At 47.1% G+C, this 18233-nt stretch overlaps 1 protein-coding gene across 1 annotated transcript in view; it reads left to right on the forward strand.

Moving 5' to 3' along the window:
• PLXNA1 (plexin A1) overlaps positions 1-18233 on the forward strand; it is a 224964-nt gene that overhangs the window by 184833 nt on the left and 21898 nt on the right. Inside the window, exons 23-27 of the mRNA XM_044676176.1 lie at positions 34-193; positions 1177-1280; positions 4020-4116; positions 5210-5400; positions 7505-7674. Coding sequence (XP_044532111.1) covers positions 34-193; positions 1177-1280; positions 4020-4116; positions 5210-5400; positions 7505-7674 — 722 coding nt within the window. The remainder of the gene's footprint in view (positions 1-33; positions 194-1176; positions 1281-4019; positions 4117-5209; positions 5401-7504; positions 7675-18233) is intronic.

Raw genomic sequence — 18233 nt, forward strand, 5'->3', positions numbered from 1 at the left:
AATGGCTCTTCCTCAATTCCTTCCCCAATGCAGACACTGAACTGTGTGAATCCAGAGAATGAGAATGCCCCGGAGATCCCCGTCAAAGTGCTGAACTGTGACACCATCACCCAAGTGAAGGAGAAGCTGCTGGACGCCGTTTACAAGGGTGTTCCATACTCCCAGAGACCCAAGGCTGGGGACATGGACTTGGGTGAGCCAGAGATCCAGTGTACTCTGGGTGGGGTGGGAAGGCTAGAGACTCTGGACTCTAGGACAGCTGCCCATTCCTCCAGGAGGAGGTACCTCCTGGTTGGTGTACCGCCATAGGATCTGGTGGATTCTGGGGGCCCTGTAGGCCCAGAGAATAGGATGGGGCTGAAGCAGTCCTCAACTGAACCTTGTGGTTTCTAGAAACCAGGTGATGTCCAGGAAGATGTCTTGGTTTCAGAGCCATCCTGGAATTCTCAGTCCATTCACAGATTTTTAGCTGATTCCCCACAGTGCTAGAGCCTGGACAGGAAGACAAAAACATTCCTGTCCTCATTGAGCGAACGTTCTTCAGTGGGGAAACAGTACTCACATGGCTAGTCAAGTGCTAAATTGTATGGTAGCCTGAAATGACTTTAATAAGCCCAAAGAGGGACAGACCAGAGCAAGCCGGAGGGCTCAAGGGTCTTCGCAATGAAATGGACAGGCAGGACTTAGTTTGGAGAAGGGGAGGCCCAGGAGCCCGGCATGACTAGTGTGTGTCGAGCCCTGTATTCTCTGCTCTGGGGACACCATGAAAGGGGCAAACGCTGCCCCTCAAAGGCTGATAAAACAATTGTCCATAGTTAGAAGAATCTTAGGGAGCCTTTCTGTGAAGCAAAATACACACACAAAATGGTGAAATAATGGTATGAGACGGCGAGCTGGAGTGCAGAAGATGGAATGAATCGAGGCACTGGGGGGTCGTGGGGCAATGAGCAGCATACATCCAGAGGCCGGGAGCCCAGGGTGCCTAGGGTGGAAGAGCCTTCTAGCTAGAACAGCAGCCATGCCAACCCTTTGCCCTGGCTCCTTCTTGTGACTTATCTCAGGATGCCCCTGACCAGGCTAGACTAGAACAGCCACTCTCAACCTCTTCACCTTTTGCTTACCGAATCACTGACTGCCTGAGTTCAGTCTTGCCCTTATTTTCCTCTCATTGCACAGAGTGGCGCCAGGGCCGAATGGCCAGAATCATCCTTCAGGATGAGGACGTCACCACCAAGATAGACAATGACTGGAAGAGGCTTAATACCCTGGCCCATTATCAGGTAAGGCCTCATTGGCATCCTTGGCATCTCTGCAAAGAAGGAATTGCCTTAGTGAGTGTGTGTGAGAGGCATGCATGCCTCACTGTCTAATGCTCCAAGATCAGGGCATGGGGAGGAGGGAACTCCCAGAGAATTAAAGAACTGAAGAGTATGTATTTTACCCCCTATTGTCTCGTTTTCCCTGCAGTTTCTCTGGGTGGCCACCCCTTGGGCACATAATTAGTGGGCTAGGTTGTAGACATGGGCTCTGCCCACAGGAAGGGGGCAATGAAGAGGCCTGACTTGGGCCACCTAGTCTAGGTTTGATCACTGACTGATCTTAGACAGATTCCTAGCATAGACTCAAAGAAATTAGGAATGGAAGGAATCTTAAAATGTAGGCTATCAGAGCTAGAAGGAATCTTAGAACATAAAGTGGTTAGGTAAGCACTGAATAAAATATAGACTGTCAGAACTGAGAGAGGTCTTAAAAGAGACTATCAAAGCTGAGAGGGGCCTTGGAACCTAGAATATCAGAACCAGGAGGGGCCTAGAACACAGAATGCCAGAATTGGAAGAGATTTTAGAACATTTGAAGTCATGAGTTCAGAAGGACCTGAGAATGTCGACCATCAGAGCTGGAAGGAACCTTAGAATACAGAATGTTAGGCCTGGAAGAGAGCCCACAGCTATCATTTTTTACCATGTTTTACTGAAGAAGAAATTAAAACTTATTTCTATTCAGACTGTAAATTATTTATCTGCAGTATTTCTTAGCATCTTCCTCCTTTTTTAGAGCTCTACTTCCCCTATGCTGGTCAACTCCTCATTCCCTGTTACAGTACCCCCCTCACCTCTCTCTGCCTTAAATCTCTTCCCCGGCTAATCATGCCTTTTCATGCCACCAGAATAATTTCTTCCTAATTCCCGTCCCACCCCATCTCAAGTACTTCCCTTGGCTCCCCATTTTCTATTGAATCACATGCAAACACCACAACTTGGTTTTCAGGCAGGACTTCCTGTAACTTCTCTCCACCCCCTTTGACATGATCTGTGTTCACTTGTAGAATCCGGACTCCTCACCCTTCCCCAAGTTGTATATTTACTCTGTAGGACCCCTACAACTAGAATGCACCCTCTCCTATCTCAGTCTGTTGCAAATTTCTCGACTTAAAGTCCTCAGATCAGCTGCTCATTCTCCCATCGTGCCTGCTCTGATTCCCAAAGCCCTTTCTGAATTCTGGGGGGCTTCATTTGTGCAAGTGTTATAACACATGTTTTTTTTCTTCATCATCATTCCATGAGGTTAGAAGGTCCTTGAGGCAGGCAGTAGGTGGAAAGTTGTACTTGGACACCTCTGCCTAGTGCTTTGTACATCCTGGATGGCATTGAGGTGTCTTAGTGAGTAGAGCCCTGGCCTTGGAAGGAAAACTTGAGTTCAGATGCTGCCTCTGATATTTATTAGCTGTGTGACTCTGGGCAGGTCCCTTAAGGTCTCATTTTCTCTTCATGTATAAAATGGAGATGATAATAATGGCTTCCACCTCTCAGGGCTATTGGGAGCATTGGGGGAGATGGCATGTAAAACTCTTTAAACTGTGATATAAATGCTATTATCATGACTATGACTAGTTCTTTAAGTGCCCAAATAAGTGTTTGGGGAATTCAGTCCCTTGTGAAGGAGGCTATCTGAGGTCAGAGGGCAATTCAGGGTGAGGCAGGCCTCCGTCTTAGTTCTTCTGATTTCTGGTGAACACAAAGCAAGGACAATCATAGCTCTGCTCTCCTGGGCCCAGGCTTTTTATTCATTCATTAAAATTTCATTGAGATACAATGATCCAAGACAATTCTGAGGACCCACCATGAAAAATGCCATTTACCTCCAGAGAGAACTGATGGAACCCTGAGTGCAGATTGAAACAGACTTTTTTTTAACTTTATTTTCTTGCCTTTTTTGGGCGACGTGGCTAATCTAGAAATATAGTTTGCATGACTTCACATGTGTAATTAATATTATATTGCTTGCCTTCCCAATGGGTTGAGTCTGGGCTGAAGGGAGAGTTGAGAATTTGGATTTTAAAATTAAAAAAAAAAAAAAAGAGTGCTAAAAATAAATAAATAATGTATGTGTATATACAGAAAAAAAATTTTTTGAAAGAAAGACATTTCACTGGGAGCCCAGTGAGCCCAGCCTCAGGAGGTAGGCATGGGGAGGGGAGGCCACACAGCATTGCTCATGAGCCTCAGGCCCTGCCTTCTAGGAAGCCACATTAGAGCGGGGGAGATAAGGCCTGAGTACAGGCCACCACAAGAAATCAGAGTACAGGCTCCACCAAGGGGGCTCATCCAGACTGCTGTGGGAGCAGAGAGAAGATCCAGCATCTGCTGGGGAAGCAGGGCCCTAGGGAAGGGTCTGTGAAGAAGGTGCCATTTAGGCTGGCCCTTGAAGACTGTGTAAGCTATCAGAAGACAGAGATAGGCCCAGGGAGGGCATCCCAGGTAGAGGGAAGAGCCCTTAGAGGCCTTGAAAGAGCTCTGTGAGATCTGGGGTGTCACAGCAGGAGCTGCGGGGTAAGGGAGGAACCCGGGACAGCTCCAGAGAAGACACGGGATTGTTTTGGTGGGACTGTGTCCTTATTGTGAGCAGGAGTCCAGGGGAAGGGGCAGTGGTAAGTGGTAGGCTCCAGCTGCCCGGCCATGGGGCTCCTGGCTACGTGCTGGCCCAAGCAGGGCCCTGACCCTTGGCCTCTCTGACCACAGGTGACCGATGGCTCCTCCGTGGCCCTGGTACCCAAGCAGAACTCTGCCTATAACATCTCCAACTCTTCCACCTTCACGAAGTCCCTCAGCAGATACGGTGAGTGGATGCAGGGGCCTAGACCTCCCATGCAGCCTCCAGCACTGGGACGGATATTATTTGGTGGGTCCCCAAATCTGAGCCCACTTAGGCTGTGATTGGGCAGGATGTCCGGAGAGGGATGAAAAAGGCCCGCCTGCCCCCTGGGGTGATGGCGAGAGGAAGGATGGAGCAGGTGCTGGGCAGGGGAGACTCCAGGGGGAGCTTGAGCCGGCTTCTCTTCTTAGGCCGTGCCGTAGCCTGGCTTCTGTATTTGGGGCAGCCCGTAGAGCTCCTGCTGGAGGCTCTCCTCTGGCTCTTGACATATCCCATGGCTAACTGTGTGCCCGATGGAGGGGCCACCCGAGCCCGATGGAGGGGCATTGCTGTGCTATCCAATCCCAGGCCGCCAGAGTCAGGACATCTTCCTCCCCTTGTCCTCTCATCTCACTTCCTCCTCTTCCTCCTCCTCCTCCCCTTAGAGGTGGAAAGAGATCATTTGAGAACCAGTAAAAGGTCTCCAGTGTTATGGAGTGGGCATCAAGCTCAGGGCTGACCAGGCGGCTCATGGGATTGAACGCTGGACTGAATTCTCATCTAGCCTCAGATATGTACTAGTGGTGTGACCCTGGGCAAGTCACATAACCGCTACCTCCCACCCGGGGGTGGTGTGAGACTCCTTCTTCCTCATCCTCCTTGCTGAGCTTCTGACCTGGCCATTCTATAGACTAGAAAGACTCAGAGGTCTCAGAGGCCCCTCGCTAGCCCTTGTGTTCCTCTGGGGTCCACGAAATGGGGAAGAATCAGAGGTGGTCGCTGGTGCCTTGGGCCACTTCTATGGGGCATGATGGGAAAGGCAGGGGCAGGAATCTCCCCGGATTACACAGCTCAGACAGGTGGCGATCTTCCCTGGTGGAGGGGTACTCCCACTGCTTAGACCCCAGGCCCCTCAGAGTCTGGTCAGGGAGGCTGCCCATGAGGTGCTGTCAGAGCTGCTGGGGAGGCCTGTGGGGGGCCCTGGCCCGGGAGGGAGCCGAGCTGGCCCGATGGGCCGGGAGGGAGCCGAGCTGGCTGGATGGGCCCAGTCATGCCCTGCCTGTTGCCCGGCCCGCAGAGAGCATGCTCAGGACCGCCAGCAGCCCAGACAGCCTGCGCTCACGCACCCCGATGATCACGCCAGACCTGGAGAGCGGCACCAAGCTCTGGCACCTGGTCAAGAACCACGACCACCTCGACCAGCGGGAAGGCGACCGCGGAAGCAAGATGGTCTCTGAGATCTACCTGACCCGGCTGCTGGCCACCAAGGTACCCAGAACCGTGCAGTGGGGGTGGGGGCTGCTCTGAAGATTTGGGGGGCCCACTGCCCCACATTTGATAGAACACAGAGAGCCTCGCATGCCTGTCTCTGAGTCCTGGTTCTGATTCTGCCGGGGCAGATATCCATGGGGCAGAGAGCCCGGAGGAGTGGACTCCTGCCCTCTGGGAACATAGTCTTGAGCTAAAAGAGAGCTTGGTCAGCCATTCTGTCTGACGAGGAGCCCGGCTCAGAAGCGCCCACTTGTGTCCTCCTGAAAGCTCACCACTTATTAAGCAGCCCACCGCATGGTGGGGCTTTTCTGGAAACGCAGCACCCCCCCCCACCCCCACCCCAGCCGATACTGTGCTGCCTTCTGGAGGCTACAAAGAAGATGCCTCCTTCCTCTTCCTCATTGAGAGCTGCAAGGAAGGATCCTGAACTTGATCTGCCTCAGGTTCTCTCTCATTTTACAGATGAATTTGAACTCGAGGTCTTTTACTCAGAATCCAACACTGTCCTTTTTTAATATGGCTTCTCAGGTTTTTAAAGTTAGTGCTCAGTCCCTCCCATCCCTCTCCCTTCCCTCTCCCACCCCTGTCTCTGTCTGACTCTCTCCCTCCCTTCCCTTCCCCTCATCATCTCTCCCTCTTCGCACCCCTCCCTTCATTGTTTCTCTCCTTCCCATCCTTCCTTCCTTCCTTCCCTCCTTCCTTCTTTCCTTCCTCTCTTGTTCACTCTTTCCTTCTCTCCCTCCCTTCCTTCCTTGAAAGCCTAGAAGGCTCAGAATGAAGGAGATCAACTCACTGCTCATTTATGCCCTTCAAGGAATACCAATACTTCTTGAGTCTTCAGGATTATAACATTTAGAGCTGGAAAAGGGCCTTAAAGATCCTCTGTTCAAACCCACTTGTTTGTTGTTGATTTTTTTAAACCCTTGCTTTTCATCTTAGAGTCAATACTATGTTTTGGTTCCAAGGCAGAAGAGCAGTAAAGGCTAGCAGTGGAGGTTAAGTGACTTACCCAGGATCACACAGCTAGGAATTGCCTGAGGCCAGATTTTAACCCAGGACCTCCTGTCTCTAGGCCTGGCTCTCTATCCTCTGAGCCACCCAGCTGCCTCCCCCCCCCCCCAAACTCACTTGTTTTTCAGAGGAGGAAACTGATATCCAGAGAGTTCTCCAGGCCTCAGTGTCCTGATCTGTAAAGTGGGGGTTCTCTGCCCTTCCTCCCTTACAGGGGTCATCCTGAGGTTCTTTAGACATGTAGGTGGAAGCTCTTCAAAAAAATGAGAGTATTTTGGAAAAGATTGTTATTAATTCCTTAGAACTTCCCTGAGAAATCTTCTTTGCTTCCATAGTTGTTGACTAGGAAATATATGTGTAAATGCATTTTTAACCTCCAGGTTGTATAAAATGAACTCGGCCATCCTCGTCCCCAGGTAGTAGTCAGTGATGATTGGGTCAGATATTCATGTACCGAGTTCTCACCCTCACGTCCTTGAGGGACAAATAAGGTTGTGGGAGAACTATAGGATTTTGGTTCATAAATTCCAGTCTAGTTTCGCTTCCAAAAGAAAGCCACATACTTTTCTGCATTTTGCTTGGCCATGACGGTGGGATGCTGAGCTGGCCTCTGTAGATGACAGAGCCTCTCTTTCCCCTCCTGGCTAGTGGTAGGGGAGGCCCCAGTCTGTAAAGTATGGGGCCCAGCATCATGTTTCTCCTCTTCCCAGAAAACTATGCCCTTGAGCCATCATCAGTTATGCCTCCCCCATGGGAGGGACTTACATGCCCCACTTCACAGTCTCTTGCCCAGGCTCCTTTGTTGGCCCAGAATCAAGAGCACGACCTGACTAAGGTTTAGCCTGTGTCTAGGATTAGAGATCAGGTTGTACAGTCATAGATAGACCTTCATCTGCGGATGGGGGCAGCTAAGGCAGGCTTAGGGCTCTTTTTGGAGCTAAATGAGGCTTCAGCCTGTGCCACTGATAACCCTACAGCCGAAGCAAGCTCTTGGCTTTGGCTTTAGTGGCCCAAGCTGTTGGCAGCAGCTAATCTTTCCTGGGCTGTCAGCTGAGCTTCCTCTCTCTCTCTCTCTCCTGCCCACCTCCAGGGGACCTTACAGAAGTTCGTGGATGACCTCTTTGAGACCATCTTCAGCACAGCTCACAGGGGCAGTGCGCTCCCTCTTGCCATCAAGTACATGTTTGATTTTCTGGATGAGCAAGCTGACAAACACCAAATCCACGACTATGATGTTCGGCATACCTGGAAAAGCAACTGGTAAGTGGAGGAGTCTGTTGGATGTGGGCAGGGCCAGGAGAAGGGAGAGGGCTCCAGGCCAGGGCAGAGGTCAGAGCAGACCAGGGGGAACATTCTATCAGCCTTGGTAGTGGGAGTCCAACATGCAGATATTTGCCTGTATTCTAGTAGGAGGAAGTTGGGTTAGACATAGAGAACTTCCATTACTCTGGAGAAAGCATCATATCGTGGGAGGAGCCTTGGGCCTGGATTCAATAGACAGGGCTCTACGGGATGACTTTGACATTCAGTCATTTTGAAAACCTGGGCAAACCTTGCTGAGTCTCAGTTTCCCCACCTGCAAGCGTAGCTCATAATACTTTCATTGTCTGTCTCAGTGCTGGGGCTTAGGATCTCTTAGGAAAATCGATGCCAAATTTTCTGTAGCTCTAAAGTACTATATAAATGTTAGCTCTTATTCCATGGAATACTGAAAGAGGCATTAGAATCTCTTTCCCCAGAGATTTTTAAAGGGGAGGACTTGGAGATCCATCTGTCTGAAGGCATCAGAGGCAAGCTGATGGTCTAGTAGGCTGTTCAAGGATTCTTTCTGACTGAAGATGTTGTGGTGTCTGTCCATGGTCCTGACCTTTTCTAGGGCTATGTTTGGTGTGGGAGGCTACTCTCTCCATTGTGACTCATGCCCCCTCTGATCCCTAACCGTTTCATAGGAGGGAAAGAGGTGGTCCGTGATCATGGCATTTAAGCCCAGGAGACCTCCTATGACAGAATTCTGCAGCTCCTATAATCCCAGTACTGTTCAGTGTCCTGAATTCCCCTTGATTTCTTCTCTGACATTTTTGAGCACCTGTTTTGTGTCTGTCTCTGTGTATGGTTTTAAGTAATAGCTAACGTTTATATTGGGCTTTAAAGTTTGCCAAGTGCTTTACAAATATTACTTCTTTAATCCTTAACCCTCGGAGGTTGGAGCTATTAATATCCCCATTTTACAGATGAGGAAACTAAAGCATTCAGCACAGCATCACACAGATAGCAAGTGTCAGTGGCCAGAGTGGAACTTGTGTCTTTTTTTTCTTTTAGACCCTTACTTTTTGTCCTAAAATCGATACCAAATATTAATTTCAAGGTAAAAGAGCCTAAGGGCTAGACAGTTGAGGTTAAATGGCTTATTCAAGGACACACAGGAAGTGTCTGAGGCCACATTTGAACCCAGGATCTCCTGTCTCTGGGCCTGGCTCTTAATCTACTGAACTACCCAGCTACTCCTGAGTCTTCTTAACTCTGGGACCAGCACTCTTCCCACTATGCTACCTGGTTGCCTCAGCGGCAAATGAGCTTTGTGAGAGGATTCCGTAGTTCCTGTCCTCTGTGTATTATTTCCATCATTGTGTTTCTCTAAATGTCCCTTGAACTACATTCGTTCATTCACTCATTTGCAGACATTTATTGAGTACCTCATCTGTGCCCAACAGCACCCTGAATTGCCTGTGAGCTATGTGATGAGATTCTGTAGTTAATAAACTCTTTGTGTCACATCTTTCAATATCTCCCTCTGAATACCCCTTGGTCTACTCATTCATTCCTTCACAGACATTTATTAAGCACCTATTCTTTATTCATCCTATGTTTATGAGAGAGGCAGCAATGAATAATGCATGATCAATACTATCTGAATGTTTATAGTCTAGTAAGAGATAAGACATGTGGACAAGTAACTGTGCAGTAAGACAGGATGTTTGAAGTGAGGGTTCATCTCAGGAGTACGTGTGGAAAAGCTTTATGAACCGAAAACACAACATAAGGAATGGTTGTTAGAAAGTGTCATAAGAAGTACGAGAACCAAGTGTGATGAGAGGACAGAAGAGGGAGGCAAGGTCTCCTTCAGCTGGTGGCACTCATGGAAGGCTTCGTGAAGGTGCTGTCCCTTTGAAGACTGAGTATAGGGTTTCTGGATTGCAGCCGAAGATTGGCATTTAGTAGTTCTTAATAACTGTTTACTCCCATCTTCTATCCCTCTCTCTCCTGTAAAATGAAGGGGTTGCAACAGATGATCTCAAAAGTTCTTTCTTATTCTGAAACACTGTGGTTTGGTTTTTTTTCCACATTCCCAGGGGCTCATGCTAAGGGAGTGGAAGAGCCAGGTCTAGAACAGACTCCTAAGTCCAAGGTTCTTTTCACTCTTTCAAAAGCATTTTTGAGCACTTGCTGTATTCTAAGCACTATGCCAGGAGCTGGGCATCCAAAAGCCAAATGGAAGCAACCTTTTCCTCAAGGGTGGAAAAGCCACATGTACCCAGAGAGAAAAATGTAAAAAAATATATATGTAAAGTAAATACAAACATGGAAAGTAATTTGCAGGCACAGGAGTTGGTTCCCAAAGCACTACCTTTGGAGATTGGAAAAGCCCTGTCCTTGAACTGTCACTTGAATGGAGTCTTCAAAGGAGTGAAGGATTTCTAGAGGAACGAGGGAGAATGAAGACATTCTAAGCTTGGTCGTGTCTGTAGAATGGCTTGAAGGTGGGCTGGAGCAGAGGGTTCATGTGGAGGAGTAATATGAAATCAGCCTAGGAACAGAGTGAGAGCCAGATTGGGGAAAGCTCTTTTTGTCTTTCATCTGAGAGGCAATAGGGAACCATCCAAGTTTCTGGAGCAGGGGAGTACCATAGAATATTTGTCTGCTTTGTGGATTGCAGAGGGGAGTGACTGGAGGCAAAGTGACTAATTAATTAGAAGGCTATTGAAACAGTCTAGAACCATAGGGGAAGGGAGTTCTGGTCTGAACAAGGATTGACTATTGAAAAAGGAAAAAAAAGGAGATATATGGGTAAGATCCCATGTCAAGGACAAATCTCTGGCCATGAGCCTCATGGTTGGAAGAATGTTTTCCACAGAAATAGGGAAGTTTGGGAAGAAGGATATGAGTTCTGTTTTGGGCATGTTGAGCTTGAGATGCCTATGGGACCACCATGTGGACATGTCCATTGAGTGTGTTGATGTGGAATCTAGCGACCCCAAACTTGTGGCCTAGTGAGATATGATGAACCCCAAGTTTTAGGAATAGCTTGTAGGTTGGACACCCTCAAAGCTTGGGCTTGTTCCCTGTTCCTGTGAGAATCCACCCTGAAGGGAATCTCAGACTAGCAGTTGCAGACTGAATAATGGACCCTAGGGTAAAAGCTAAGTGATAGTGTGCCAGGGTATAGGTAGATTTGCAAGTCATCAGCAAAGAAATGATAACTAAACCCCTGGATGCTGATGAAGGAATTAAGGGAGAGAAGATAGTGGGAAGAACAGAGAGTTCAGGACAGAGCCTTGGAACATACCCCGGTTTAGGGAACAGAATGATGAAGATCCAGCCAAGGAAACTGAGAAGGAATGGTCACACAGGTAGGAGGAGAACCAGGAGAGAGAAGTTGCTAAAACCCACAGAGGATGAGAGGGTGCTGGTCCCCTGTGTGAGATTCCTTGGGGAGAATAAAGGAGGACAAAGCCTGAGAAAAGCCCTTTGGGTTTGGCATTTACAAGATTGTTGGTAATCTCAGATAAAGAGCACTTTCACCTAGTAGTGGGTATGGATGATCCCAGCCCACAAGGGGTATCCCCCTCATGCCTTTGGGGGCTCAACCTGCTTTCTACTCATCTTGCTCTTCTGTGGTTGGTTCCCAGCTTCTCTGAAACATTTATGAAGTGTCTCCTTTGTGTTAGACACTGTGCTAAGTTCTAGGGGTACCAAGAAAGGAACTCATAGTTGAATGGAGATCAGAAAGAGGGTGGGCAACAATTGTCTCACAAGCCAGGGCCAGGCTTTGTTTCTGTTGGGGCAGAACTGGGGATGTTATGTTCTCTCTTAACCTCCCTTCTCCCAATCCTCTTTTTGTACTGTTCACTCACAAAAACAGTAACCTTGCCAGGAAGGGGGAAGATTAGGGAGGGGACTAGATCAAGATCAGCCCCATCCCATGATGGAGCCCAAAAGGCAGACTCATTGGAGGCCCTGCACAGTCAACCCTACCTCTCCTTCCTCCACTCCCCCCACCTCAAACCCCCTGGACTTAGGTCTCAGTTTCTGAGATTTAGAAGAGCAGCTCATTCAAAATGCTTTCATTGTAGGTGGCTGGGCTTTTCTATCTCTTCGATGCTTCTTGCTTTTCTTCCTACCTCCCCTCCAATCTTCTCCTTGGTGGGGGGTCTCTCCTCATGCCTACCACTTGTAAAGAGAAGGCCAAATGGGACTCAGACAGCCCTACAACCAGTACCGGGAGCAGGGCAGGGGTGGGGGGCACCTCTAAATGGAGACACGAGTATCTGGAGCAGTCGTAGCTGATTCATCACTCTCCCTTATGTTTTGAAGTCAGGGGAGGCAGTGGGAAGGGATTGAGGGGAATCAAACCAGCCCTGTTCAGCAGGGCCCCAAGATAACAGTCTCTGTGCATACAAATGCCATCTCTCCACTAATTCTCATCCAGCCTGCACAGTCCATTTCTGGAGGCAATTTCTCTCACTGATGGAGCCTTGAAGTGTGTGTGTTTGTTGTGTGTGTGTGTGTGTGTATGTGTGTGTGTGTGTACACGTGTGTACACGTGAGTGACTGTCGATGTATGCTTGAGCTTATTATCTTATCCTGATATAGGCCTGGCTCTTAGATACCTGGGAAGAACTGAAGGTCATCAAGTCCAACCCCTTTATTTTACAGATGAGGAAACTGAGACCTACAGAAGTTAAATGACTTCTCTAATGTCACACAGCTCATAAGTGTCAGAGGCTGAATTTAAACCCAGATCTTTCTGACTCCTAGTCCTAGACTGACTCTAGTCCTGCTACTTTTCACCCTTTTGTCTGCTCACTCTGTTCTAAATATCTCTTGGGTGCAAAGGACTATGCTAGGTTCTTGTGGAGATTCAAAGATCAGTCAGGATGGTCTCTGCTCTGGAGGAGTTTGCAGTCTGCTTCAAGGATTGTGTCTAGATTTGTTGATAGAAATATAATCTTGGAGCTGGAAGGGACCTTAGAACAAAGAATGACAATGCTGGAAGGTACCTACAAAATTGGAATGTTTGGGAGATGGAAGGGACCTCAGAAGTCATCTGGTCCAACCTGCTTATCCTACAGATGAAAGGAAACTACTTAGTTATGGTCACACAGTCATTCAGAGGCAAATGGCACAACATCACCCCTACTAGGTCTTTTCTGTGACTCACATCCCTCAAACCACCTCAGTGTGGGGGAATTAATCCGATGCCTCCTTTGCTGAGTGAAGCAGTACCCTGAAGAGTGGTGGTTAGAAGACCAACTTCCTAACCTTCAAAATGTCGCTATCATCTTGTCCTGTTGATTTGTTCTATGAGTCTTTGTGGCTGGCATGGAAGGAGATATGCCCCTTATATCTTCATCCTTTGTTTCTGTGGGGCAGGAGGGGAGCAGAGCTCTGGAGAGTGAAATGTCCTTCCCATACCCTGTGTGCAACTCACAGGCTTCCTCCTTCGGGAAGTCTTCCCTCATATTTCCACTTAGAAGTGATCTGTCCTTCCCCCGAACCCCACATTATACCTTCTCTCTCTCTCCTCTCCTCTCCTCTTCTCTCCTCTCCTCTCCTCTCCTCTCTCTCATGTTACTAGTCACATTCTGCTTTGTATTAGGGTTATCCCTATATCTATATCTGTGTCTATAACTGTCTCTATATATCTTTATCCATCTATATCTGTCTGTCTATCTGCTTGTACATCTCTATCCATCTATCCAACCATATGTCCATCCATCTGTCTGTCTCTCTGTCTATCTACTTTTTGAGGTCCTTTCTATCTCCTAATCATTCTAAATTCTGAGTTGCCTTCCTGCTCCAACATTCTCTGTCCTTTAGGTTCTAGCTCTGACATTTCATTTTCTAAGATCTCTTACGTAGTCTCTAACACTTGATATTCTTAAGATCCCTTCCAAGCTTTGACATTCTCCAGAGACATGAATCTACAATGATACCATTTCCACCATTCAGTCATTGGAAGAAATATTTTGCCATCATTTGGCTCATGGTCCTCTGGTCCCAACATTTAGGTATCTCTCTTCCTTTCTAGTGTAAGGCTGGCCCTGGAACCAGGCATATGATTAGGAGTTGAGACATCTGGGTTCTACACTGGGGTCTGTTTTCCCCAAATATCCCAGTTAATTCAGAGGCATCTTCCTCTAGCACAGGCCTTTTAGAATAACTCAAGTATTCCTGTCCACATAAGGCTGAGCTCCTTGGAGATCAGTGATACAGAAATGGGAGGATTTTTCTTTGTTATTATTTATAGACTGACTGTTATCTGTCCCAGTTGGCCTCAGTAACGCAGTCTATATATGCTGTGGTTGTTGCCCTTAGCCCTTGAGAATGTAATATGCCACCTGCCCTAGGTGTGAGACTAGACCTGTGTGCATCCATGCAACCATGGGCCTATCTCAGAGGGTCTTTGAAGGTCTCTAGAAGCCTGTGGATTTGACTTTGAGTGTGTGTATATGTAGTGACAGAAGAGATCTTAGAGGTGTTTTCATCCTACTCCTACCCCCACCTTTATTTTACAGATGAGGAAATTAAGGCAGTGCAAGGGAGTCATTTCCTCAAGGTCATCCAAGTAGTGACAGCAGGTTTAGACTTGAACTTGGGCCTTCTCAGAGCCCTTAGGCCCTTACTTCCCCCTCTACCATATCAGCTGCTTCTATTTTTCCATATCTGTGTATGGTTTATTTTATTTTTTACCTGCAATTTCATTGGGATTGAGAAAAGCCTTCCTCCAGTGTATGTCTGCAGCTAGGCTAGGTCTTGGGGTCTTAAAGAGTTGCCTGGAGTGGGTTCCAGAGGTTAAGTGACTTACCTAGAGTGTCACTGGGGAAACCTAATTAGGATCTGAGGTCATCATGGATTTGGGGAACCTTAGAGATTAAGTCTAGCCACCTCATTTTAAAGAAGAGGTCTTGGGCTCAGGGATTTGCCCAGGGTCAGGTAGTAGTAGTAAGTGACAGAGGCAAGGTTTGAATATTTGTCACTCTGACTCTAAACAAGGCCCCGACCCTTGCTCCATTTTGTCTCCTGAAGCCAGCTTTTCCTGCTAACCTCAGAGACTCATTCTCTATCCTTTAGCCCATGCTACCTCTCAACATATTTTTACCACCATGTTTCAGTGAATTCCCATAGACCCTCTTCCAAAAAGACAATTGCCATCATCCTCTTTTTACAGATGAGAGAACTGAGGCACTTGGCATAAGAAAGACATGAGAATTAGCCCCCTTCTAACAGATTTTGTCCAAAGTAGATGGAGCAACCTGTTTGCAGAGTGGGAGACAAGGGATGAAGAATCTTGCCTATTCAGTCTAATGGTCTAACATGATTTTTATAGGTTGATTTTTCTTCCCCCCCCCTCTTTTATAAGTCTTTATTGCAAGGGATAGCTTCCTGGGTAAGGGAGAAGGAAAGGCTATATTTGGAAAAGAGATATAATTATCCATTTATAAGATTTTAAAAGAATTCTGCGAAACCTTCTCCCTTTTCATTTATTCTTCTCCCTCAGTGTCCATTTCCCTCATCTCTCTAAAAAACTATAACTAGGCTAAGAATAGGACCTAATGTGGTTTTGGGAATGGGTCTGAGGGCCCAGAAGGGGTCTCTAAATAAGAATAGGAGGCAAGAAGCAAAGGAAGGGTGGATGGTCCATTTGCCATCAGGGTCTTAGACTTGGGGAATGATGGGGGTGCCTGGCTTGGGGTGCTGCAGTGTAGAATGACCAGAATTGTGTAACCACAACTTCAGAGCTAGAAGAGGCCTTCGGGGTCATATAGTCCAACCTCCTCATTTTCAGAAGTCAAACAGGCTACCTGTGGCCATACCACCAGTGAGTAGCTGAACTAGGCTCAGACCTAGGGTTTGAACTCTTCCATTGCAGGAGGAGTAACTCTATGTACGTATGGGGAAACCAAGGTTCAGACCACACAGGCCCTGAACCCAGGTCTCTGTAACAACAGGACTACTGTGCTTGGCACTGATATGACACCTGAAGGTTTGCAGGTCACATTACATGCTTTATTTCTCTTCATAACAGCAGGTGAGGTATTATAGGGAGTCTCATGCTCCTGTGTGACAGCTGTCAGAGGGGATCTGAATCCAGGTTCAATGTTCTTTTCACTGTACTATGTTTATTTGACATCATCTAGTGGACAGGCCTGCCTGTCCCCCACTCCCTTTTCCCCTTCCCCTCCCCCTCTCCCCTTCCCTCCTCCCCTCCGCCCCTCTCTCCCTCCCTCCCTCTTTTCCCCCTCTTATTCTCTCCTTTCCTTCTCCCCTCTCCCTCACCCCCTCTTTCTTTCTCACTTGTTTCTCTCTTCCTCCCTCCCCCTCCATCCCCTAGTCACTCTGCAATTTCTCCCCAAGGATTTAGGAGTCAACCAAGAGGCCCTGTGGGAATTCAGAGCAACAGAAGCAGTCCTTGGCTTAGAGTGATTTCATTTATAGCGATTCACACTCATACCTTTCTACCCATGTTATTACTAACACCTCTCTGCCCATGTTATTAATAACACCCATGTTATTACTTCCCACACTTTAGACAGTCAGGGTACAACTACATCATCTAGTCACTTGGCTTCCTCTTATACTGTGGCTAAAAATAAACAATTCTTTAGGCATCAGGATGAGGAGGCCTCCCCCTGCCTTCCAAAGCCCCACTCTCAGGGGCCCCCCAGCTTCTTGGCCTCAGGCACAAGGCCTCTCCTGGGAGCTCTTAAATATCCTTAGATGTGATCAGCCAGTCTTTCATTGCCCTGCTTGGTCACATGAATTTATATACTTGTACCTTGCATTAGTGTATTAGGGCACTGGGTTTAGAGCTGAAAGGGGCCTTCTATTTTGCAGATGGGGAAAGTGAGACTCAGAGAGATTGCCCAACATTATGTGGATAGGTAGTAGCTGGGATTTGAGCTGAGGCCGTTTCCATTAAAACTTACTGCCTTGTAACTGATTAACAGGGAAATCCTTCCTCTCTCTCTCTCTCTCTCTCTCTCTCTCTCTCTCTCTCTCTCTCTCTCTCTCCCCCTCCCTCCCTCCCTCCCTCTCTCTCTCCCTTCCTTCTTTCCCCATTTTGGACATTAGATTCTTGGTTAGGAATAAAATCTGTTCAGTGTATATATTATTTCTCAAAAAAAGTCAGATTCTAATTCCATTATTCCACTTTTCCCAAGAACATAACCAACCATAAATTCAGAATCTGCCTATGTAAGAAACATTCCTTGTCCTGAAGTTGCTTATGCTATAGCTAGAGAAGCAACCCTAATGCTATAGGATAGCATATATTCAGAGAATATTAGTTATTAAAAAATAACATTTCATATTAACTGACATTTCAATGCTGTTTGACTCTGTACAAAGCACTTTATACCCATTGTGTGGAGTGGAAATTGAGGGGGCCTTGAACATTTCAAGGTTCACTCTCTTTAACCACTATTAAACAATATGACTGGGGAAATCCATCACTTAAAATACAATGCTTTATTGAGAGAGAAATGTGAGGGCACTGTCTCAAGTCATTGTGATGTGGGGGAGGAGAACCCCTGGGTTCGGGAAGGATACCTTTCTCAAGAATGAGAGGACTCCGAAACAGCTTAAAAGTAAAAAAGAATTATATAGAATTATTAGCCAGCAAGACAGCCTGAGTGGAACAACCCTGGGGGGTTGCTCTCCAAGACATGGCACGGCATCATGAGTGGAGCATCTATAGGAGTTGCTCTCCAAATGCTTCGGTTCAGGGGTTTTTATATTCTTTACAATAGTGAGTATGTGAGGTTATGTCATGGTGTGGACATGACTCTAGCGTCATAAGCACTTAGGCATTCTTTGGGGTGAGGGGTCTGCTTGAGACCCTCAGGGCCTAGGCTATCAAGGTGTGTGGCCTGGAGGTGTATCTCTTTGTCTATCTCAACCTAAAGGACATCCAAGGATAATAGTCTTATAGTAGCTATCAGGTGTTCTTTGGCTTGGGAGTCACAAGGACAGAAAGGGGGAAGGGAATTTCCCTGTCTAATACAGTCCTATACAGTCTCTGTACTATGCCCATGTCAATTGACCCAAGACAGATGCCTCCAAAGAGTTACAGAGAGAGATCTGACCAGGTCTGCCTCTGAGGTCCAAGGCTACCAGGCACAGATAGACTGACTCAGATACATTCTGATACCAAAAATATCCTCTGGTTTTTCCAGAGATCCTCCCAACTAGAATCAATATTTCAAGAGGTTGGAGACAGAACGTTGAATGGCTTTACAGTGACTTTACACATTAAGCAAATTAACATCTTCAAGAAATTGGAGAATAGCTTTACAGTGGGTACACTTAAACAAATTCACATTTTAAAGAAATGGTCAAGGGTTGTAGACAAAGATTTAAATCTAGAAATAAAAGAACAGGAATATATTATACAAAGACACAAAGTCAGGCCTGGATTTTCTTGAGTGGGACTGATGTCTAGCCATTGGGCTTGACCACCTGGAAGAAGCCTCTGATATATTGGAAGAGACTCTGACAAACAGGTAATTAACATCGATATTTAAGATTTGATCATGGGT

The sequence above is a fragment of the Gracilinanus agilis genome, chromosome 1 (assembly GCF_016433145.1).
Source record: "Gracilinanus agilis isolate LMUSP501 chromosome 1, AgileGrace, whole genome shotgun sequence".
Classification (NCBI taxonomy): Eukaryota; Metazoa; Chordata; class Mammalia; order Didelphimorphia; family Didelphidae; genus Gracilinanus; species Gracilinanus agilis.